A 24,870-nucleotide genomic window follows, 5' to 3' on the forward strand; every position below is an offset into this window, starting at 1 on the left:
GGCTTGTACAATACACTTGGTCCTGTCCACTCACCAAATACCCCAGGCTAGTAGGCTCAAGACAGAGAAGTCACTGAAAAACTCTTGAAGAGAAGCTGATGCACAGTCTGGAATCCTGGTCATTTTTTGAGCTCTTGAAAGTGTGAACTATACACTGGCAGCATTAGTACCACCTTAACATGGACCCAGAATCTACTGGTTAACTCCACACTCTGCATCTCAGGTTGATGTCCAGATCAACAGGAAACCTAGGACTCTCCAATCCATGTGCCTTCTGCGTGTGGTAGCAGAACCGTGCACTCTTCTGTGGATGTGTGGTCTGATCAGATGGCAAACACTGGGAGCTCACTGAGCTCCAGCGCTCAGTGCCTGTCCCTTTCTTTTCTGTGGCCACCACTCCCTTGGTGCCCTCACCTGTGCTCAAGGCTTTAATACATTTCTCCATTCTATCCCACTGCCAATGTGATGACCTCATCTGCATTTCCAGGTTATATCTCAGTTCAGTGTTTACCTGAGTGCCTGCCATGTCCCTTGTCTCATATGCCATATCCAGAGTCCACTGCTGCCCACTGAGGGCAACTCCATCCTTCTCCTTATGCAGTCTGATATATGGGGTGCACCACTGACTCTTCCTTATACCCCAGCTTCAGTCCATCAGGAAGTGCTGGGAAGACCATCCTCAGAAAGGATCCAGGATCCAGGCACCCCCACCATTTCCACTACTGACTCATAAGTGGATAGGACTGCCATCTCCAGCCAGAAACAGAACACTTGTTCCCTGAAGGTCCTGCAGCCTGTCTTGCGCCTCACTTTTCCATTCTCTTCTCAGCACAGAAGCCATAGTGCCTTTTACAACACAGTTGTTCTCATATGGGAAGTTCTGCTGTGATCCTCCTGTACTCAAACTGTCTTCCAATTCTCTGGCTCACTCAGAGAAAAGTTCAAAGTCTTCCAGGAACTTCCAGACCTGCAGGATCTGATCATATCATTGGCCTCTATCAGTGACTCTGTTCAGGGCACACCACAGTTCTCACTTTCCCATGAACACAAGGACAAGCTCCTGACATGTGCATTTGCACTGCTATTTCCATCTGCTTAAAATTTGATCTGATACCATCAAGATGATTTCTCATCCTTCAAATCTTACCTCAAAGGTCATCTTTTCATCAAGGCTGACAGCAAGACCTTGGTAAGTACCTGTCTTCTCTGCTCCATGCCCCACACCTTCTGGATATATTCGTGACTCTGATGCCTCCAACATGAACACTGTGCTTATTTAATCTGCTTACAGTGTACCCCTATCCTCTAGTCTTTAGAACACATGATCCACTAGGCTGGCAAGTTTTTGGCTTTTCCTCTGATTCTCCACAATATATAAAAAAGAAAATCACATATTTTGAGACAGGGTCTCACTAGCTTGCCTAGGCTGGCCTCCAACTTTCAATCCTCCTGCTTCAGACTCTTGAGCCACTGGGATTACAGGTGTGTGTCACCAGCAGTCCTTCCTTTATTTTTACTGCTGAAGTTTTACATTTTATGGATATGTACAATTTGCCACTTGCCTGGTGATGTTCATGTGTTTGATTCTACTCTGCCATAAGCCTCAGTGCACACACAGACAAGATCACTCCAGGTTTATGATAATTAGAAGGTATTTTTCATCCTATCATGTTATTTTCTTCAAATAATGTGCTTGTACCAATTGGAACTCTTTGCAGGAAAGTGTGAGAGTTTATGTTGCTGAAGCTCTTAAACCAAACCTAGAAGATGGGGAGTATACATCTGGAGCCACAGTCTTGGCTGCAGACCTGCCCAGGCCTTTTATGTCCATCAGCAATTTCCTCTCCTTCCTTTATTCCACATGCCCTGGCCTCACACTGTCAGCACATAGGTCCAGTCCCTGAGGTCCAGTTCCTGTTCCCTTCTACTAAACCACTGAGGTACTGTCATGGACTCAAATCTTCAAAAATAAAAAGGAAAACATGGAAGAAGGGAGGCAAAGAGAAATGGAGAGAGGGAAAGGAGAAGGAAATAGAAAAGACAAAAATAAGGAAGAGAAGAGGACAAGCAGCATTGGAAAGAGCAAGAGTAACAGGCATTATCACTATGCAAGAAAGTAAGGAGATGGAGAAGACACCTGGAGAACAGCAAATATGAAGAGAGTTGGAAAAACAAGAAGCACATATATCCTCAAGATGTGGCTCAGGAGGTGGAAAAGTTTGCAAAAACAAAGGATTTCATAAGCTGGAATAAGTAATAAGTAGATTGTTATGATAACAATAACACACAAATGGAAATGATTTGTTAGTCAGGTCCTCCAAGATAGACTATTGCAAGGTGGGTTTGAGCTCACCAGCATTTTATTAGAGGAAACACCTGTCTGAGAATGTGAGAAAGGAACCAGAAATTCCTGGGAAAGCCTTCAGATTGAGGCATAATCAGACCCTGGGAGATGGACAGAGGGAGAAGAGCTTGTAGGATGGGTCCTAGACCACAGGCAACCTAAGGAAATTACAACCAGGACATGGAAGTGTCCTGTCTGTGATGGTCAGCAGAGGAGTCCCATGCATGCCAGCAACAGGCCTGCAGAAGTGAATTGGTTTGACCAGTTTCTTTTTTTTTTCCTGTAACAAGTAACTGTAATAATCAACTTTAAAAGTGGAAAGGTTTATTTTGGTTTATAATTTGGGGAGTTTGAAGGTTGGCTCTGGTGTTTTGGGACTGTGACGGCACAGTTGATTGTGGGTGATCACCATTGAGCTATTAAGAATCCTTTCTCAGCCTTGAGCCAAGGGGGTGTTGGTCTGGCATTGCTCTCTGTTTGGGCTACATGATGCAGGAGGCGTCCACCTTCGCTCAGCAAAGAAGCCTGCTTTCCCCCAGCTCTGGATCTGGGCCTTGCCCCCTGGGCTTGAACAGCCCATCCCCTGCCTTTCTATCAAAAATATTTTGTTAATTCTCCTATAAACAAACAGATAGTGGATACCAGCTCTCTCTCTTTCCAGCATGGAAGAATGATGTTAAGGCCAAAGAGCTGTCCTGCCCTTGATCCCTAAATTACGTCCAAGTCCTGTGATTTTTTTCTACCTTCTTCTTAGCTTAATGTTGCAGCCAGCCCATTTAAACCCTGTTTGTCTCCTCTGTGGTCACAGCTGAGAGTTCATCATGACAGGTGCACATGACTCAAAAGCCCATTCACCTCATGGTGGCAAAGAGGAAGGGGTATGGTTCCTCGATCCCCTCTAGAGACATGTCTCTAGGAGCCAGAAGACCACCTTCTAGGCCCCACCTCTTCAGGTTTCTTTCACCTTCCCATTGTGCCAAGCTGGAGAGTTTGCCTTGAACACATGGGCTCCTGTGGGACATTCCAGGTCCAAGCTCTATCACCAGTCATTGGCCTCAGCAGCCCTGGTAAGCAGGTTCTCTGACCAGTGCTGCCCTGTCTTAACATGGAGCAGGGCTCTTGGCTGACTTCCTAGGGGTGTGACCCAAACCTTCCTGAGGTGTCTGGGATCTTGGAAATCAAACCCTGACAGGCAAGGTAGTACAGGGGTTAGTGACACTTGAAATGGGACAAGGAGAATGAGGGGGCACCCATGTAGATCACTGGCATTCACATATACCCCTCCTGCCCTTACTGTGTGACAACAGCCCTTCCTCTTTGGGAAGATCTGGCTTCATCACCACTGGCAAGAAAGGAGTTCAGGGTGTCCTCTGCCTTCCTGCTGGTCCCAGAAATCATAATGGTTGTTTTATTCAGCCCTTTCGTTTCTGTGACTAAAAGGCCTGAGGAGAATAACTGGAGGAAAAAACATTTATTTTGGAGTCCATTTTTTTCTGAGGTCTCAGTCCATAGAAGGCTGACTCCATTTCTCAGGACTTGAGTCAGGGAGAACATCATGGCAGAAGGGTGTGGTAGAGGAAGGTGGCTTAGGGAATGGTAATCAGGAAGCAGAGAGGGAGAGAGACTCCACTCACAAAATACAAGATATATACCCCAAAGGCACACCCTCAATGACCCACCTCCTCCAGCCACACACTACTTAGATTAAATCACTACCCAGTTAATCCCTATTAAGGATTAATCCACTTATTGAAATAAGGCTCTCATAACCCAATCACTTTACCTTTAAGCCTTCTTGCATTGTCTCACTCATGGGCTGTTAGTGGGCATCTCACATGCAAACCATAACACTGTTCAAACCTCCCCTGTGGCAACAGCAGTGTGTAGTTCAATGGCCCACTTGTATCCCTTGGTAGGAATGCTCCCCATCAGGAAATCAGGGTGTCCTATTCTGCAGAGCCCAGAGTGGCAGAGATGGGAAGTCCAAGATCCCCAGTGTACAAATCTAAGTGATGTTGAATGGAGCCACTTAGTTTCCGGACCCACATGTTCTTTCCTTTGAGAGCACAGCACCATAAGTAGGTCTCTGATTCAATAAATACACTGTGTCCTCCAAAAAGGCACCTTGCCCTTCAGAGGGCTTCCTCAAAGCTTAGGCTCAGGGGGGCCTTACAAGACCCATCCAGCATTGTGTGTGGCTGGCAGCCCCTGCATAATGCAGACTGCATGACCTGTGGGTCCCATGGTCATGGCTCATGCCACACCTGTTTCACTGATAGTGCTGTCATGGTCAGATAACAAAGTAAGAGCAATTTGGATCCTTTGGATGTGAAATAATGACAGCCCTTCAGAGTGGTGCATGCTGGCTGAGGGTCTGAGTCATGGAAGGTAAAACTGACACATAAAATCTGAGTCTATTTCTAGGATGATGAACCTCATGCCCTTCCAGGATACAACTGGCTCAGTGTTACTTAGTGTCTACTTGATCATATAAAGAAATAATGGTATCTCCAGAATCAGTATTGGTCCCTCATTCTAAGAGTTTGGATGTTGAGAGGTGACAGCATCTGAATGAGGCTTAATAAGAGGAATTGTTGCTGCTGGGCTCAAATGTAAGGTGCACCTCTGCCTTTGTGGTTGCTCCAATCATATGCCTGTTATTCGAGTCCTGAGGGCCAGTAATGAACACAAATATATTATTCAGCTTTCTGTTACTCATGTTAAAATACCTGAAACAACCAACCTAAAAATAGGAAAGGTTTATTTGGGCTCACTATTTCAAAACTTTTAGTCCCTGGTCAGAAGGCTCTGTTGCTTTGGGGCTTGTTGTGAGACAGAACATCCCTAGCAGAGGAAGCTGCTCCCCTTGTGGCAGCTAGAAAGCAAAAGGAGAGACAGCAAGGGCCCAGATCCCAGCATCCCCTTCACAGACACACGTCCAGGGTCTTCATTTCTTTTCAGTAGGGTCCACGTCCAGAAGGTTCCGCCATCTCTTAGTAGTGTCAGGGGCTGGGGAAGAGGTCTTTAACTCATGTGCCTTTAGGACATTCAAGACCCAAATTGTAACAGTTGGATCCTGTCCATTTGTGTACTTGGCTGTTCAGAGCCACTTCAGGGTGGATGTTTTCTGCATGTGATTCAGGCTCAAGCTCAGATGTACATTTCCATGTGATGATGGACTGCCCCAGACCTGTCTAGATTATGGCCTAGTGAGCTCCATAGAACCCAGTCCATGTTGGCTATCATCACTCCAGTGTTCTTTAGTGTCCCATGGTCAAACATTCTGCTTTACCAGGCCTAGCAACACATGAAAGCTGATTACTGAGAGGGGCACATTTCTGGGTGTGGAAGGCATGGCCTCCTTCAGACCCCAGGGCCCTTGATAGTTTTTTTTTTTTTTCTCACCCTGTGCTTAGTTCAGCTCCATCCTGCACCTCTCACACCACTGACCCTCCATATCTGTAGAGTCTGAGGAGTGATGGATGACCCCATCATGACCTGGAACTGTTGCAGTGTCCATTCCTGTCCAAGTCCCACATGAAGCTGGCCTATTATGTCACCCAAAATGTGGCACAAACACTGTGCCTCAGTGTGGAAGGTGATGTTGTCAGAACCCAAAGAGGCCCAGGCCTCCTGCTTCCTTCCCTGAAGTGAGAGGTGCCAAGTGCAGCAGCTGGTCTTGTACCACGGAGGGGACATCTCTGCTTGTCTTTAACAGCTGGACCCCTAAATCACAATGAAGGGGCCACTCCTGAATCTCTGAATGTTTTATCTTCCACTTTCTGAGGTACGTGTGCCACATCAAGAGCTCCAGGGCAATTTCCCCCTCTTGCTCATCCATCCCAGTTAGCATTTATGTGGGATGGAATGAAATGACTTCATATTCTATGGGATGTGCATCCAGTCCAGACTCTTAACACTGCATCACAGAGGGCAGGGATTGTGATGCTGTAAGTATGTGGGTTTTGGTGTCAACTCCATCCCAGTGCATGACACTTCCCAGCCTCCTGCCTATTTCCCTTTCCCCATGTAGTCTCCTGAGTTAATGATGATTCCTTGGCAGAAGGACTGAGGGAATCATGGCCACATGTCCTTGTCATGGTGTCCTAGGCTCTTTCTTTCCTGGATGTGGACACATCTTCAATCACTGGGTTCTGAATCTGAACATTGGCTCAAATTTGGGAATTGAGAATGGAATCAAGACTTCTTATTAGTTCAAGTACCTTTAGCTTCCTGATTTCCTTTTTTATGTTAATTGCTGATACTGAAAAGGGCACTTGCTGGTCACCTGTTTGACCCTAGGGACATGACCCTCCATGAACTTCCACAGCCCCTTGCATATCAGAGCACCCATGACTGCCACTCTGGGGTTGCTGTGGTGGGCATGGTCTCTAGTCAGTGCTGGTTAACTGCCTCCACTTGATCTCCTGACCAAACTCTCCCCATGAATATGAATGAGCCCCTTCCCCACCCTCATCCCAGCTGCAAAGGAAAACACTCACTTTTTTAGTGAAGCAGGCCCTGGTCACCAACATATTCCTATGGGCTTTCATGAAAGTGTCCTCTTGGATATTAGGAATGCCACTCTCTGGTGGGCCTTGTGACCTCACAGAATCTCTCTATTCCACATACCCTCTTCCCTCAGCCTCATCCTCCATTGTCTTCTTGAGCATCTATGTCATGACCACCTGCTGAGGGGTGGACATCAGTTTTCCCAGTCTAAACAGAGGTCACAGAGCCACAAAAATTACCACAACCCAAGTGGTTTTATGTAGCTCCATTTATGACCTCCTGTTTGTAGGTTCCAAGTCCCCTATGGGGTTCACAGGGCTAAAGTCAAGGTGACAGCAGGTCTTTGTTCCTTACTGGAGGCTTTGATAAGGAATCTGCTTCCAGGTTCAATAAGGTTGTTTGAAAATTAAGTCCCTATCTCCTTGCTAACCGTCATTCAGATACCACTTTTTAGCTCCTAGAGCCCTCTCTCAGGTCCTCATATGTGCCCCCTACAGCACATCTTATCCTTCTTCCACTGGAACCTCTGAAGTCCCCTCTGCTGCATCTCCTCCACCTGCGTCTCTTGTAGCATCTCTCTGACTCCAGCCAGAGAAGGGTCACAGCTTGAAAGTTTTACTGTGATTTGATTGGGTGACCCAGGGTGTCCAAGACAATCTCCCCATTTTCACATTGTCACCTCAGTTACAGTAATGTCCCCTTTGCAATATGATATAACTTCTTCACTCTTCCAAGGTTTAGGATGTGGGCATCTATCTGTAGGACCGTTCTTCAGTCCCCACATTTTCTTGTGTTGAAATCAGTGAGGAGCAAGGAGATAGCACTTCTGAGAGGGTGAGGGACAAGGAGAAGCCAAGAGTGCAGAGATGGGGAAATTACCTGGGGTGCCTGGGAGTGCCCACCATGAGGGGAGTTGGGGGTCCTTCTTATGGCAGGCTAGTGGATATTGGGAAGAGGGAGCTGAAAGATCTGAGAATCTCAGTGAGGAGGAAGGACCCCACCCCAGATGCTGTACATGGTCCACAGGGAAACCCCAAAGAGATTTCAGAGGGCCCTTGTCCTCCAGGAAACCACTTTTCTGTTAGATCTGGGAAGCAAGGACGTCCTGAGAGAACTTTGTAGGTTTGTTTTTCATAAGCTGAGGATTTCAGAGGGTGACTTGGAAAGATTCCAGGAGTTGGGGAGATGGCAGGAGAGGAGACAGGACAGGGGTATTCAGAGCCTCATGAGGATAACACTACAGCACATTGAGGGGGACCTAGCATGGCTAACCTGACAGGGAAAGGACACAAGAGGTTAGTCCTGGTGGATTCAGGACAGACAGCTGGGCTGAGCGAGGGGCAGGTGTGGGAGCAGGTGGGTCTGGGCCCTTTATCTGTGGATAGAGATGTGTTTGGTGTTGTATTGGTCTTGGTGCTATGTGGAACCTTTCTTGCCTCCTGATCATTAAGTGGAGGGTCTGAGGGTGGAGGTTGGCTAGGCTCTGCATGATTCACTCCTGAACTGAGGAGAGTTGTAATTAGACAAATTTTATACTATTTGACATTGGCTAATATTAGAAGGATATAGTAATTTTCCTTAGTGTCATGACAACATTGTTATTGAAAGAAGAATATAATTTTATAAGAGATAACACTGACTTACTTAGGAATGAGTGTCACAAAAATTGATTTTCTAGGGTGTCAGCAAGAATTACCTAACTACAATTTGTTCATTCTAAAACCGATGTAACAAAAGACTGAACTAATTAGGTCTATAGTCACCACTTTACTATTATTTCAAAGTTTGGAATCTTTGATCAATTTCATGTAATTTGGAAATAATTTACTATAATACTTCCTTACAACATGGGAAATACTCACAATATAACGCTGAACAAAAATTAAGTTTCAAGTGAACATGTGTATGAGCCAGATTGGTGGTATATTCCTATCAACCCAGCTACTCGACAGGCTGAGGTAGGAGGATGGCAAGTTCAAGCCAGCCTGTGAAACTTTGTGAAACACTGTCTTAAAATTAAAATTTAAAAGAGGGTGTAGCTCAGGGGTCCAGCAACACTTGATTTAATAATAAAAATAAAAACAAGAATAAAGTAATAAAAGAGTATGCCTGTTTTGAGAATGCATCAGTTGAGGGCGTACAAGTGTTTGTCATATTAGTCCAGTTCAATACCTGAGGTAACTACCTTATGCTTTAAGAGATTTATTCAGGTCACAGTTTGGGAGGGTCCAAAGCCTGTATCTGTATCACCTCTGTTCTCGTGAGGAGAGTGGATGGTGGTCCTCCATTGTGAGCATGTAGCAGAGCTAGCCTGTTACATCACCATTTAGGCAGCAGGGAGACCATGCCCCCAAATCCTTCTATGGCCCAGGGATCTTCCACTGGTCTCCAGCCCTTCAAGGTCCACAGCATCTGCAATACGACTACACTGAAGAAGACGTTATGTAGGACCTATAACGTTATGTAATCTGGAGATAATTTACTGTAATACTTCCTCACAACATGGGAAGCGCAGTTCCCAGACCAGACAGGCGGCACACAGACCTATATCAAACCACAGCAGAGCACATGCATGTGCAAGTGTGTCAGGGTCTGTGGGCATTTATTTGTCCATTCAGTCTGCAATTTTTAAGATAAAGTCTTACAAATGACAGAGATGTGCAGGTAACATGTTTTGAAAGATCCTTCAAGCTTTTCCAACAGGAGCACTCAGTCCCCTTTCTCCCAGGAACCCAGGGACCCTGCCAGAGATGAATATGTCATCAATGTTTCATGTGTCTCTCCTGAAAAAAAAAATTATGCAATGCTTTCATCATTGCTCCACTAAAGGAGCACTGAGAAGCAACAGGGAGCAGAGGAAAACATTTCTGCTCTTCAGCTTTCTGGGGTGTTGTCAACAGGGTTGACGGGAGGCTTGACTGGGAAGAGGCAGAATCCTCAGGCAGGGTACAAGGGCTCCTGAGCTCTCCTCTCCTTCAGTCTCTGCCACATCCAGGACCTGGACACCTGTGCAGTCCATTGCGCTCAGAAACCTTATACCAGTTGATGCTCAGATCTCTCCTTAGCTACTCAGTGAGGATCCAAGAGCAGCGCAGCGGCGCCCCCGTGTGGCCTAGTGCCGAGCACAGAAAACGCAGTTCCCAGACCAGACATCCTGCTTGAGTTGAGTTAGGGAAGGAGAGTTGAACTTTTTAATAAAAAATTTGTTTTCATAGGTTTTAAAAAGTCACAGTGGTTATTTTATACTATTATGGTATTAATCAGTCACGGAAAATGTTTTAAGGCAAAATCATAAAGATGTAAAACCACCTTTCATCTCCACTGGTAGGATCCTGCTTAAACTTGTGACTGGCAGATGCTCATAGACTTGAGTGAAGGGGCCCCTGGAGCTGCCCTATATAGCAGTGCTGAGTTCCCCACCCTCCCCAGTGGTTTTCTGTGCATGTGTTTTGATTTTGTTGTTGTTGTTTTACTAGCAAATCCCCAAATTAATACACAAATCCAATGCAATTCTATCATATTCCCAACAAGTTTCATTGGAGAAATTGACAAACAACATCCAAATTTGATATGCAAATACAAAAGGGCAAATATATCCAGGGAATTCTTGAAGAAACCAAGGTAGAACATTAAAAGTGACAATAATTAAGACCGGTCTGTATTGGTGTAAAAACAAATGGGCCGGATGTGACTCGAGCTTGAGGCGCGCAGGGCTGGAGACGCTGCAGATCCACGACCTGGAGCATTGGAGGTGGTGATTGTAGCTCTTCAAGTCTGCAATTTTAAAAAATGGCCTCCAATAAGACTACATTGGCTGTGCAAAAGTGTAAGAACATGTCTATTTAGATGTGTTAATTATAACACATTGCATTAATAATAATCATAAGCGTACAAAGCAAAAAATGGGAAAGAAACAGAATGGAAAGAGTAAAAAAGTTGAAGAGGCAGAGCCTGAAGAATTTGTGGTAGAAAAAGTCCTAGACCGACGTGTAGTAAATGGAAAGGTGGAATACTTTCTGAAGTGGAAAGGATTTACAGATGCTGACAATACTTGGGAACCTGAAGAAAATTTAGATTGTCCAGAGCTAATTGAAGCATTTCTTAATTCTCAAAAAGCTGGTAAAGAAAAAGATGGTACCAAAAGAAAATCTTTATCTGACAGCGAATCTGATGATAGCAAGTCAAAGAAGAAAAGAGATGCTGCTGACAAACCAAGAGGCTTTGCCAGAGGTCTTGATCCTGAACGAATAATTGGTGCCACAGACAGCAGTGGAGAATGGATGTTTCTTATGAAATGGAAAGATTTAGATGAGGCAGACTTGGTGCTGGCAAAAGAAGCAAATATGAAGTGTCCTCAAATTGTAATTGCTTTTTATGAAGAGAGACTAACTTGGCATTCTTGTCCAGAAGATGAAGCTCAATAACTATTTGCATTGTTATATATATATATATATATATATATATATATATATATATATATATAAATAAAATCTGGGTCTTGGTTTTTGATTTACTAGTGTGAAAAAATAACTACATTCTAATGAAAATCAAGTTTGATATGTTGGTTTTGAAAGTAGTATTGGGGAGTTGTTGGGTTTTATTTTTTGTTTTGCATCAGTAGCACTGGTTACTTTGAACAAATAAAAGCTTTCTGTAGTTGCTTCCTTTATCAGAAAAGAGCATTTGATATGATGGTATATTTCCTCTGCTTTTCTAAAAGTTGGGGAAATTTCTGTAGGCATTACTCAGAACTTGTTTTTAACTCATATGCCTAAGGACCATTCTGGGGGTTTTGTTTATTTGTGTGTGTGTGTGTGTGTGTGCATGTGTACATAAAATACTTACATAATGGTTTTGGTTTTTTAAACATTCACCAACACAAAAACAATGGGTAGTAAACCCAAGTTCCTGAGATGCCATCATCCTCTGCAACCTAAGAAATGTCACTTCAAGTTAAATTGAAATTTTCCCTAAACTTAACCTTTCAGATTAAATAAGTGATTCTGTAGTTAATTGGACACTTTAAATTAGATGATTAAAAGCACATTAAATTTACATCTGTCGTCACATAAATGCAACAGTTTTATTTGCAAAATTCCTGAAAGGAAAAATACTATCACTATGCCACTTCTGCACCCAGGCAAGTAAACTAGACAAATCCTAGTTTGTCTTAAAATTATTGAAGAAAGAAGTGGGCATGTTAAGAGTTCTTCTAGTTAGCCATTCCTTTTTTAAAAGTTGAAATCTGCATACTAAAAGGTCATAATTCATGGAATGTCTTTAAGATTTGGCTCATAGAAACCTGATCAGATGGCTAAAGATGTTGGCAATTTATAGCTTGCTCACATAAATTGGTGAGGGAATTTTTACAGTCTAAACTATTGACCTGCATGTGTTTTCTTCACCCCAGTTCATCCTTAACATGTAGGCTCAGTCTTTTCAGTATTTGGATTACTGGTTCAATACAAGCCAGGAAAATAACTTTGTAGTAATCAGAATGTTACCCAACTGTATATTGTTTACTTTATTGTAAATACTGGTGAACAATGGTCAATAAATAGTTTTATATTCAAAAAAAAAAAACAAAAAACAAAAAAACAAATGGGCCAATGAAACAGGCCCCACAAATAGAAACATCTGATTTACAAATAAAGGGGCATCATAAAACAATGCAGAAAGGACTTTTGTAAATAAGGAGTGCTGTGGAAACTGTACATTCTTTTTAAAAGAAAACTGAAAGAAAAAAGGAAACTAAGATTAAAGATACTTCATAGCGTACACACAAAACAACCCCAGTGGATGTAAATGTGTAAAGCCAAGTGGGAAGTTGCCACAGGTACACAGCAGAAAATATGCCTTAACCAGATAGAGGTCTGCTTCTTCTCTCAGCTTCTGGGAGGTGACCCCTAGGCCCCTGCAATGTCCTACCTGGGAAGAGCATCTCTGTTTACCTGGAGTCCGTGGCCACCAGATAGTAATACCTTTATAATGAGAGTTTTGGGGCCACCAGTATCTGCTCCACCTCCAGGCTGACCACCAGCCACATGACAGTCACCACAAGGCTCCATGATGATCTCCAGACACTACTCAGGGAGATTCTTCATGGAGATACTTGATGTGTGTTGTCACAAAGTGATGTTTTCTGTGTTTGTATGCAGGACTACATAGCTGCACTCAAACAAGATGAAATATTTTGAATCTTACATTTAAAAACTTTATTATGATAAAGCAACTTTATATGATATTTCACACTCATTTAAACACTGATTTTTGTCTACCAAATATGTAGTACAAGAAAAAAATACATAACCACTCCTGTTGGTATCTCTGTCTTTTTCCTGCTGGGATTGAACCCAGGGCCTGGTACGAGCTAGTTCAGGCTCTACCACTGAGTTATATCCCAGCTCCCTTTTGTATCATATTCTTTCATTGTAAATAAAGTCTGATTAATAATCTTATATCTAAAGATCCCTCCATATTTTGCCTTTTGTTTTAGAAATCATAGATTTCTTGAGGAGAAATGGGATCAAATTGTCTCTCACAGTTACACACCAACACACGTTCATCCAACCATCTATCTAGATATCCATTCAGTCCAGATTCATTGAGTCCCTATTCTATACTAGGATTATTCCAGATGCTGAGGATACAGGTGGTGACAACTAGACTAGCTCCCTAAGGAACACATGCTTCAGAAATACAGACTGACAATCAATAAAATAAAAATTATTCCACAAAGTGATAATTATTATTGAGAAATATGTGCCTGGTCCACAAGACTGCCAGTGGCAATAATGCCAGGGACCCTATTTCAGATGAGTTGGAATTAGAAACCATATCTGAGAACTTGGTATCTGTGCACATAGCAGCCCTGGGTGGTGTGAGGAGGGAACCTTAATGTTTCTTTAAGGGGATCTTTTTAACTCTGCTAATATGATGAATATTCTTGTCCTACTCCACAGAGAAAGAGACACGTGCAACATCAACTCCTGCAGCAGAGCCAAGGTGGTAGGTTTCCTAGTGGCCAAGTGAAGGACTATGACCCTCCTCTTACAAACACACACAGAGGAAGGGATGGAGAGGGGGCTGTCCTCAAGGGTGGGAAACTCAGGTGTCCTTCAGGGCTTCTCTTAAGGGTCTTTTTTTCTCTTTGCCCTGAACTTTGTAGGTCTTTGTGCCCCAGTAAGAGAAAGCCTTTGAAGAAGTGGAGAGAACCTCAGGAGCTGGGTGTGCAGAGGGAAAAGGAGGACGCAGAAGAGACAGGGGAGTGGAGCTGGTCCAAGGCTTGGGGAGCCCAGGCAGGAGGGGCCTGCTGGCTGCAGGGCTGGAGCCCAGAGCCTCAAGGCTGGAGTCTTGGTACCTGTCACCTGAGGGAGAAAGAGAGCCGCTGGCCCTTCTACCTGCTAGAAACATAAAGGAGTGGCATTGGCTTTTTAATTTTGGTTTTTATAAATGCACCAGAGTAGAAGTTAAGGAGCCTACATTTCAAGTGTCATTTTTTTCAAATGACATCTTTTACAGTCTGCTCCCAATGTGAACTAATCAGTAATCCCTAGAAAAGAGAGCAAGGTATGGTGGGGGACACCAAGAGGCATCTTGAGAAAACATCTATCTGCAACCACCACCCCTCCCAGGACCAATTGGTCCCCTCCAAAGTCAACCATTGGTAAAAGAAGGAGGGGTCCGCAGACTTTAGCTCTCTCCCCCTCATCCTTCCTCTGCTATTGCCAGGGCTTCCTTCTCTCCTCTGCAACCACAATCCCCCTAGAGCTCAGCTCAGGAGGCCCTAGGGCTGGAATTCTCTTTCCTCCTCAGACTTGGGAAGCAATTCTGAGACTGCTGTCCTTCCAGATGACTGCCACTTGTGGATCCTGAGAGCATAGTCCAGCTGGATTCCCATTGCCCAAATGTTCTTGAAACTACTTATATGATAGATTCAGTCTCATTCTTTACATTTGCTCATTTAACAGTTTGTAAGGGAAAATTATGGCCCAAAGAAGGAGATATGCTGGGACTTTGTCCATGACATGTGGACAGTATGGCAATACAAGTCTCAAACGTGTTTTGAGGAAAATGTGACAGGGTCCCTTGCACCTCCACTGGGTTTTTCTTCCCCCCACCCGCTATTGGCAGGAGGCAGACCATATGCAGCCTCCTTTGCACTCTATTTTGTATTTTGGGCCATATTTGTTACATGTCTGTCTACAAAAAAGTATCCCATTCAGGGCTGGGATGTAGCTCAGAAGTAGAGCATTTGCCTGGCAGCATGAGGCACAGGGTTTCATCCCCAGTACCGCAGAAATAAATTTAAAAAAAAAAAAAGTATCATTCTCAAAAGCAATTGAGGGACTGTCCATGCTATGAAAACATGAAGTCTAATCCTAAAACAGAGCTTCTGGTGTTGGGTTACAATTAATATTTTGTCTTTTAGAATCAGTATTTTCTTGAGTTTGGGGCTTAGTTTCTCATAACTTAAACAGATAACATTCTCTGCCTGGCACCTCTTCCAAATCCCATTTTATACTAGAAGATACAATTCCAGCATTTCAGAGAAGGCAAAAGGCACCAAGTTTTCCCAGTCCCTAGAGATGCCTCTGTCAAACCATCAGGGGAAAATCATCCAGGTTTTCCCTCTTAAAAAATACACACTATGTACATGGTAGCATTATAATCCAGTATTTTCCTTTTAAGGAAACCTTTTAAGGAGCCTAAAATATGTTGGGCACCTCTTCTTTTTAATATTTACTTTTTAATTGCAGTTGGACACAATACCTTTATTTTGTTTATTTATTTTTATGTGGTGTTGAGAATTGAACCCAGGGCCTCACACATGCTAGGCAAGCACATTACTGCTGAGCCACAACCCAGTGGGCACCACTTTTAGTAGCAACACATTAAAATATATTTTCTCATTTTAATGGCTACCTAGAATTTTATTGCATAGATTTTCTTTGGGGGATGATGGAAATGTTCTTCATCTTCATTCCCTGGTGGTAACACAAGAATGCATGAGTACCCAAACTCAAGGAGCTGTACATTTCAAATGCATGCATTTTATTGTATGTACACTATAGATTATTGAAGTTGATTTAAGAAGGTTGGCACCCCCTTGAAATTTGTATTTTGGTTCTGTATAAAGAAAATAAAACAAACCCTTGTTCTTAAGAGATAGACCCAGACAAATCTAGAGGTAAAGAGTTATGGTGGGCTGGGCCTGGTGGTGAACATCTGAACAATCCCAGCAGCTCAGAAGGCTGAGGCAGGAGAATCACAGGTTCGAAGCCAGCATGAGCAACTTAGAGAGGCCCTAAGCAATTTACTGAGACCGTGTTTCTAAATAAAAAAATATTAAAAAGGGCTTGGTGATGTGGCTCAGTTGTTAAATGCCCTGGGTTCAATCCCAAGTTAAAAAAAAAAAGAATTATGGTGTTTGTAACTCATTGTCCAAAGGTGCAGCAATCTCATTACAGCCATGTTTATATGGGGGTGGGAGATGAGAAAAGCTGTGACAAAGTGTTCACAACAGATGACCCTGGATTAAGGGTAAAACTAAAAGCTAGAAATAATAAATACATGTTTTCTTTCTATCTGAGAATTAGCACATTCTTCCATTATGAACACAATACCAAGGTAGTAGGAGCCTTACCTCCTACTTTGACCACTAAATTCACAGATGTTTGCATCTCTCATTGCAGTGTAGCAGGGAGCTCAACACATCCTTTATACTCTTTGGTACTGGTTAAACCTGTATCCAGGTCTGTCTATTTAATGCGTCAAGAAAGAAAATAATATATTTTAGAATTTTCAATTATTTATTGTGTTTTTATTCATTTATTGCTTTTGGAGGGCATCATATCTTAAATCCAAACTCAAAGTTTATTGTGATTATTGATATCAGAATTAAACCCAGTTTTTAAAAAGACGTAGCTTAGCAACAGGGCTTGATACATAAAGAACTTTTGGAGACACTTGTTTTTGAAGTGCTAAGGATTAAGCCCAGGCTTCATACATGCTAGGCAAGCCTGTTACCATTGGGTTACATCCCCAGCCCTCTACACTTGAGTAGGAAAAGTCTGCATGATCTTCAGCAATCCAATAAAGTTTGGTGCCAAAAACTTCAAACCACGCCTAACTGTGGTTTCAGTTTGTAGTCAGGAACTCAGCATTGGCGCCCAAGGTCAACTGATAGAAAGCTCCACATAATTTCTGGACTTGGGGGGTTTATTTGTGTTTGGTTTTCTTTGTTGTTGCTTGTTTTGGGAGGAGCTGAGCATTGAACCCAGGGTCTGGTTCAGGCTGTGCTGTGTTCTTAACCACCAAATAAATACATTTTAAAGAAACATAATCATGGGAAAATAGAACTCTGTTACCCTTCCTTATATTTCTTTTTGGATGGATATATAAATACACACACACACACACACACACACACACACACTGGGGATTAACCCAAGAGGCAGTTTACCATGGAGTACATCCCCAGCCCTTAGTTTTTTATTTTGAGACAGGGTCTCAGTAAGTTGCTTAAGGCCTCTGGAGTTGCTGAGGCTGGCCTTGAACTTGGCAATCCTCCTGCCTCAACCTCCCAAATCATTGGGATTACAGGCTTGTGCCATCACCACCAGCTGGTTTTCATTTTAAATATGATAAATGGAGGAGGGCTGTGGCCCTTTCTGAAGTGGGGGTTGTGGGGTGTCCCTAAGGCTCAGGGTCTGCATCCTGTTCTGGAATCTTAATGGGGTTGATTTGGAAGCAGAGGCTTGATCCTGGGGGAAGGCAGGTAAGGGCGGGACCTGACAACCCTCATCTCTGCATCTCTTTCCCCTTCCTGCTGTCCTTGGTTTTAAATTCTCCTCCCCTCCCCCACCTTTCTTCCTCTCCTCTCCTTTCTTCAGCATTTCAACCTTTCTCTCCAGGACCCTCTTTTCTTCACTCTCTCCGTTCCTTTTCATCTTGTTTTTTGAAGGCTGGTTGCCAAGACATGGGACTGCGTCCACCTGGGACAGGCCAAAATAAAAAGAGGCACAAGGCAGGGCTCCTCACCAGGGTGCTGTGCGTGATGAGGAGCTGTCTTTGCTCTTCCTGGGAAGGTTCAGTGAAAATCACTTCAGTCTTCCCTGGAGATCACACTGTGGGGTCCAGATTAGGATCCTCACTGAAGGGTCCAAACATTGAGAGGATTTTCCTTGAAGTTCTTCTTTGTTTTCCTTTGGATCTGGGGGTTTTCAATCAGTCCCTCCCTGAGGAGGGAATTCTGCTCCTGGCAGGAAACTGAGCCCTAGGAAGTGATCTGATCCTAGAATCCAAAGGTGGCCCTGGGAGGGGGTGGGAGGGCTCCTCAGCTTTTCAGATCCACCCACCACAATCCAGGTGGATGCGTTGAAGTGTGTGGGACTCCACATCCTGCTCAGGACTGAGGATATCCCCAGCTGTGGGGTCTGATTCTCGCAGCCCGCAGACTCCCCTAACTGCCAAACAGCCCCAGAACTGAAACACAGATGTAGCCCACCCACCCCCAGGCGCCCACAAGCACCTTCACTCTGCTTTTATGTCAACCAACAGTTTTGATTTTCTTTGGTCCAAGTGGGGGTGAAGTGATCTTCAGCAATTCGGTAAAGTTGGGCGCCCAAAAGTTGAAACCAGGCTGAACAGTGGTTTTGCTTTATATTCAGGAACTCAGCATTGGCACCAAAGGTCAACTCAGAGAAAGCCCCTGGTATTCTTGTGAGTCCAGGAGTCCCAAGGGAGAGTGGAGGGGGAAAGGGTGTTTAATGACAAGGCAAACTTCAGCACAAGGAGCTTTCTGGTAAGCATGGTTTTTACTATTACTATTGAGATGTAATTCATTTATGAGAAGTCAGACTTTGAAAGTGTGCAATTCTGTGGTTTTAGTACAATCATGAGGTTGTGCCACCACCACTACTACCTTCTTTGGATTGTTTAAAGGATGTGGAGAGGAGGTCTGATGGTTGGAAGGCAGAGGCAGGAGCAGTCCCCAGGGAGATTGCTTTGCAGTAATATCCTGTTGAGACAGGGTAAGGAGACAGGGCAGCCTGCTTTGAGCTCAGCCTAGGAGAGATGTGACCAGAGAAATGGGGGAGAGGGTGATGCTAAACAGCAGGTTGTGGCACCTGTGGGCTTTGATGGGAGAGTAGAGGTATCCTATGTTAAAATCAACAGATGCTACTGCTGTGGCTTGGCTTGGCGCATTATGGTGACATAAAGAACTTGGTGACAATAGGAAATAGACACAGTATTTAGGAAGAAGTCTTTGCAGGATTCTAGGATAAAGGTAGTTGAAAGTTGGTACCAAGGTAGTGACTGTTAACCTGTAAAAAAGCTGCTGGGGAAGCCAGAGGAGCAGGGGAAAGGGTCAGTGAGAAGTGACCAAGGGTGGTGATGCAGTTAATAGAAGTAGGGCAAGTGTGTGTGGGGGTCTATAGTGGTTGGAAAGGTGTAGAGTGCACTTATAGACCTGTCTGATTTGAGGGTCAAATGGTCCCAGAGATGCAGATACCCTAAGGAGACTGGTTGGTGTTGGATTGGCCCATGGAGAGCAGCCTGATGGAGCTCATGAGTTGCCCTGGGAGAGCTAGGGCAGTTACAGGATGTGGCCAGAAGAAAGGAAACCTGGCTGGATCTCTGAGTCAATGGCAAAAAATGGAGCAGATTAGAATGGCTGAAATGTCTAAGGGTGTTTGGAGCCTGAGAGTGCAGAAGGTGCATCTGAGAGCAGAGGTGGCTGAAATCTACAAAGAGCTCATCTAATCTGGTTACTGGTGACATTGCCAGCAAGGCTATACTTGATTGAGGGCAGTGTGCTGAGAGTAACAAGGCTTGGCTCTTCCAGAAATGTGCCATGCAAGGAACAACCTAGAGCCGGCCACATGGGGTGATGTGCTACTGGAGGTTGGGGAGTCCCCTGCTTCTCCGTGGGCTGAATTCCACTAGGTTCCCAGAGATGTGGAAGTGCTTCTAAGGTTGGGCCATGGCACTTGCTCAGAATCTGATCTTACAGCATTCACCTAGCTGCCCTTACTTGCTTGTCTAACCTACCTGGGGCATCCTAAATCACAGTTGCTTTTCTGGACTTTGAGGCTGATGGGACCCGGTGGATATTTCCCATTTTCTTTGGAATGTACCCCGTACTTGTAGGGAAGTTCGATTTTAAGCGTAGCCCTTCCCTCTCTGCTTCTGTTTGGTCTGTCCCCACTGAGTGAGTGCTTATTGAGCAACACCCAAAGACAGCTAACCTCCACCTGAACCTCCCTTCCCGGGAACTCTGGGCTGTGGGTCAGCGGGAAGGGTGGCAGACTTGTGAGCTTTGGGGCTAAACCTTTTGTGCACCCCTGAGTGCCTCCGCTGGTGAGTGCACTCAATGTGGGTCTTCAGAGTGGGAAATGCATGACGAATCCAGGGCGAATCAAGGGCGGCGGATACCCTGCTTGGCGGGCTCTGGAGGGGTGCGGGGCTGGACACGACCAGTTTGCCACAAAACCTCAACTCCTCAACTCCGCTATACAGGGCACACTCTTCCATCATCAAGTGTCACCTCCACATCTGGATGTGTGCTGCACCTTGCTTCCCTCCCTCCTCCCCTCTGAGCCTTGCTCTTCCTTTTGTTGTTCTTGGGACTCCCTGGGTCTGCCTCCTGCTTTGCTCCTTTGAGAGACATTCTAGGTCCCTTGGAGGTCTGCCTTTCAAGCGACCACCTGCCACCAGTGAAAGGGAGAATGTCCAGCCCCCAGAAGCCCCTTCCTCTTCCCGGTGCCAGCAGCATGTTCTCACTGAAGTCCTCAGTGCCTGGAGTAGGATCTTCCTTTTTTCCTGCCAGGAACTAGTAGGGATGTCCCAGGCTTCCTCTGCCTTTTCTATTGCCGAGGGCTCTGTGGCTGCTCCAAACACTCAAACTGAGGGAGGTTAGAATCTGACGACTTTGGCCAAGAGATTCTTCCGGTGACTTCTCTCAACTCCACCCTCAAGGTCCTCTGGTCTCCTGCTGCTTGTGGGGCGGGATCTGCTCCCCTCTTGCACCCTGCCTTACCCTAATAGGAACTCCACTGTTCTCACCACACCTCTCTGTGCCTCCCCAGCTGCCTGTCTCACACACCCCACCCTATTGTCCTATTGCCATCCCCTCCCTGCTCTCCCCTCCTGTCTGCAGTTTTTTGATCTATTTCTAAGGAGTCTGTGTTTCACCTCCCCTGCCTCCCCACTGCTGGCCCTTCCTCCTTCCCTGTGAGTCATTGCTTACCATAGCTGTACCCAATGCTGCTGTAAAAAAAACCCTCACCCCATCCAGCCCTTCCCTGTTCCAAATTTTGCTGTTAAATTTTTTTTTTATTTTTCCCCCAAGTTTTCTTTTTCCTCTCTTTCTCTCTTTCTTTGGTGTTGAATAACTTATTTTAATGAATTTATCTTTTAATACAAGGGTGAAAAATTCCTACCATTTTAACTACAGTTAAATCTAAACTTCAGAACTGACCAATAATTAATGACATGCTAATTTTGAAGTTTTTGACTATAAGGATATCAAATATAATACAGAACTCAATTTAATGCTGTTAAACTTCTTAGCATTTCAAGAGTATCAAATTGCTTCTCCTGCCCCCACCCCTTCAAAAAAGAAAAAAAATCACTTCTCCTAAACAAGTATAGTACCTGCTGGTATTTACAGTCATTAAAAAGTAAAGACAAAGAACTTTCAACTTGAATATGATTTGAGCATTTGTAAGCCATCTAAAATTTCTACCTGATACAGGGAGTAGATAGGTTCATAGCCTTGGCATAAGAAGTCATGTCACAGAGTTTGAATGTTGGAAGTGTACTTTTATCAGTTAAAGAAACTCTAGCATCATTTAGTACCTTTTCTTGTTTGTTTTTTTATTTTGCCAGTCAGAAACCAGATTTAATGTCACCATTCTTCAATCAATGAGATTTCTGTTGATCTGTTTCTTAACTGATTACTATCAATTGTACACAGATAGTTCTCATCAGAGCTGAGGATTTTCACATGAAGCTAATCAGTTTTTATTTAAAATTAATAATACATGTATGTAGATTAAAACTAAACATAATCATATGTAATCTAACATGGGATATTCAAACAAAAACCTAAGAAAGTAGCCACTAGAAAGGAGACATGGAAGAAAAAAATTAAATGGAGATAATAATTTTTTAATCATTAAGACAACTGCTAGCAATGTATTCAGAACAACCAAAGTCAGAGAAAACATGTGAAACATGAAAAATTTCTTTCCAGTTGAAATAAATGTGTTTTAAGGAGAGAGGAAGAGAGGAACAACAACAACAACAACAACAACAACAACAACAACAACAAAAAAGCACTTTTTAAAATTTTGGAACACTGAAAAGTATGGAACATGGAATTAGTAATTTATCAAAAATCACACTCCAGATTTTCTTTTGAAGGGAATAAAAAATACAGTTTTTGAAACAAGGGCATGAAACAGACTTCAAAATGAAACTCATACTAATAATATTGTGTTTTTACTGAAAAATACTACTAAAGATAAAATTAAGTTAAATTTCAGGTATTTTCTGTAAAGCACGATGGAAAAGCTCCCTAAACTTAACAAGCCAAAACAACCAGTCTCAGAAGAGAAGGGAGGAGAGAGAGAGAGAGAGAGAGAGAGAGAGAGAGAGAGAGAGAGAGAGAAGAGAAGAGAAGAGAAGAGAAGAGAAGAGGAGAGGAGAGGAGAGGAGAGGAGAGGAGAGGAGAGGAGAGGAGAGGAGAGGAGAGGAGAAGAGAAGAGAAAGGGGGAGAGAGAGAGGAGAGGGGGAAGAGAGAGAGGAGGGGGGAGAGAGAGGAGGGGGAGAGAGAAGAGGGGGGAGAGAAAGGGGAGAGGGGGAAGAGAGAGAGAGGAGGGTGGGAGAGAGGAGGGGGAGAGAGAAGAGGTGGGAGAGAAAGGGGAGAGAGGAGAGGGAGGAGAGGGAGTAAGAGAGGGGGGGAGGGGGGAGAGTAAGAGAGGAGAGAGAGAGGGTGAGAGGAGGGGAAAGAGAGTAAGAGAACGGAACAGGAACAGGATGTTGATATTTATGGGCTTAACACAAGATGAGGAGGAGCAGGGCAAATGAGCTGTTACTTCTTCTGGGCTCAGAGTTTGCTCCACTTCAGGGATTGGAGGTGCACCATTCAAAGTTCGCACCATTCACAGGGATTGGAGGTGACAGTTTGTGCAACATTCAATGCCTCATGGACCTGAGCTCCCAGAAGAGAAGTGCTCAGGGCACTATGTTTACCAACACTTTCCATTTAATGTGGGCAAAATTACAATGTTTACATAGCAAATATAAACTAGCAATTTATTTTCACTTAAAATATAAAGTATTTTATATTTTATTTTAGGAAAAGTTTACAGTCTTCAGTGCTCAAAATTAAACAGCAATTTAATTTTTTAATCAATTAATTTTCCATACCTAAGAATTATGATGGCAATGTAAAACAAAAGTTTAATTCTGCTGAACTAAAGCTCAAATAGATTCATATTTTTAAATGTATGAAAATATCCAATCTTTAAAATATTGATAATTATTTTATCAATGTAAAATATTTAAGTAATCACAAGAGATACTTTATATCAGAAAAAAGATTCACATGATATACTCATGACATTCAAGAATTAAAATCAAGAAAGTGGTAGTCACCCTAATATAGAATTTATTTCTTTTTGTCATCTCCATTCCTTATATATAATCGTAATTTCACATCATCTGCATAGAAATATTTATCACAATCTGAAAGGTAGAAAATAATTTTTTTTTTGCCTTCTAGAGCTCAAGTAAATTTACTCAGTGTTCTTAGTATATTTCCTTTTAACATTATCTGAACCATCAGGCATAGTTTTTGAGACCAATGAACTAGTGCCATTAGAAGATGATTTTGTTCCACATTTCTTTTCATACAATGAAAACTGTTGCTGCCAAAGAGCAGCCAACTCAATATATATTCAAAAGGACTAAGAGTCATAGAAGAAAACTGTGTAACTATGATGGTTATCTTTTTGGCCACAAGAAAGATGGTATAAAGGAACATAAGATTATGCTTTGATGTGGTCAGATGCTTGGTGTGCTGAAATGTGAAGGGACCCCAGCAAGGTTACCTTGGAAGGATAGGACATCTTTCACCATTCATCATCTCTGGTTTCCAATCTCCTTTACCAACTGTTCAAAATTCATGATAGTGATACCAGCCGTACCTTGGACCCATCCAATAGCTATCATGACTGACCAGCCATTTTGGTAATAGCTATTAGCATGTGTGATTCCACCTTCTATTTTCCAAGTTCTGATCACTCCTTCATTCCTACAGCCAGAAGTTGAGCAGATAAGAATGAATAGTCCTGGGAATTTAGGTCCCATGGGCAAAAATATATGTAATATACCAGATTGAAGATGCCAGTAAAATATTAATGTGGTTTGCAAGAAACCTCAGTGGAGGCTCTTCAAGCAGTACACATGTTAAAATTCCTCCACCAAATCAGGGAGCACAGCAGTAGACCAGCTTGAAACAGGATTCTTCCATGCCCCTTCCACTCCTATCAGCTGATGCTTCAGTGCCATCACAGACACCAAATAGTGGGTGATGTCAAAAAAGGGGAACATGGACGTGCAGGAGAAGGCCAGTGCCAGCTCCTCCCATGGAGAGTCCATGGCTGCAACTTACCCCTGAGGCCAAACAGACTCAGCCTTGCCAGCTGGCCTCTAGTTTTATTTTATTTTCCTTAACACATAGTTGTATAGATTTATAGGACACAGTGTGATGTTTTAATACAAGTATACATTTTATAATGGTGAAATCAGAGTAATTAGCATATCTCTCAGGTCAAACATTTATCATTTCCTGTGACTGGATCATTTAAAATCCTCTTTAAGATATTTTGCAACATACACTACATTATTATTCACTGTGGTCATCTTGATGTGTTATAGTATGGCACAGATGTAATTCCTCCTATCTAATTGAAACTTTGTACCCCTTGACCAGTGTCTCC

General features: G+C 43.4%; 1 protein-coding gene and 1 pseudogene across 1 annotated transcript; one reads left to right on the top strand and one right to left on the bottom strand.

Annotated features, from left to right (window-relative positions):
- The first annotated feature begins 10,556 nt into the window (after window positions 1–10,556).
- LOC114084263 (chromobox protein homolog 3-like) lies at window positions 10,557–11,315 on the top strand. The gene is made up of 2 exons (XM_027925399.2): window positions 10,557–10,669; window positions 10,753–11,315. Exons 1-2 carry the CDS (start codon window positions 10,646–10,648, stop codon window positions 11,278–11,280), a joined length of 552 nt encoding a protein of 183 aa, XP_027781200.2. The 5' UTR covers window positions 10,557–10,645; the 3' UTR covers window positions 11,281–11,315.
- A 12,349-nt stretch (window positions 11,316–23,664) lies between these two features.
- On the bottom strand, window positions 23,665–24,529 carry LOC139706251 (trimeric intracellular cation channel type B pseudogene; annotated as a pseudogene).
- Between the last annotated feature and the right edge of the window lie 341 nt (window positions 24,530–24,870).

The sequence above is a fragment of the Marmota flaviventris genome, chromosome 6 (assembly GCF_047511675.1).
Source record: "Marmota flaviventris isolate mMarFla1 chromosome 6, mMarFla1.hap1, whole genome shotgun sequence".
In the NCBI taxonomy this organism is placed as follows: Eukaryota; Metazoa; Chordata; class Mammalia; order Rodentia; family Sciuridae; genus Marmota; species Marmota flaviventris.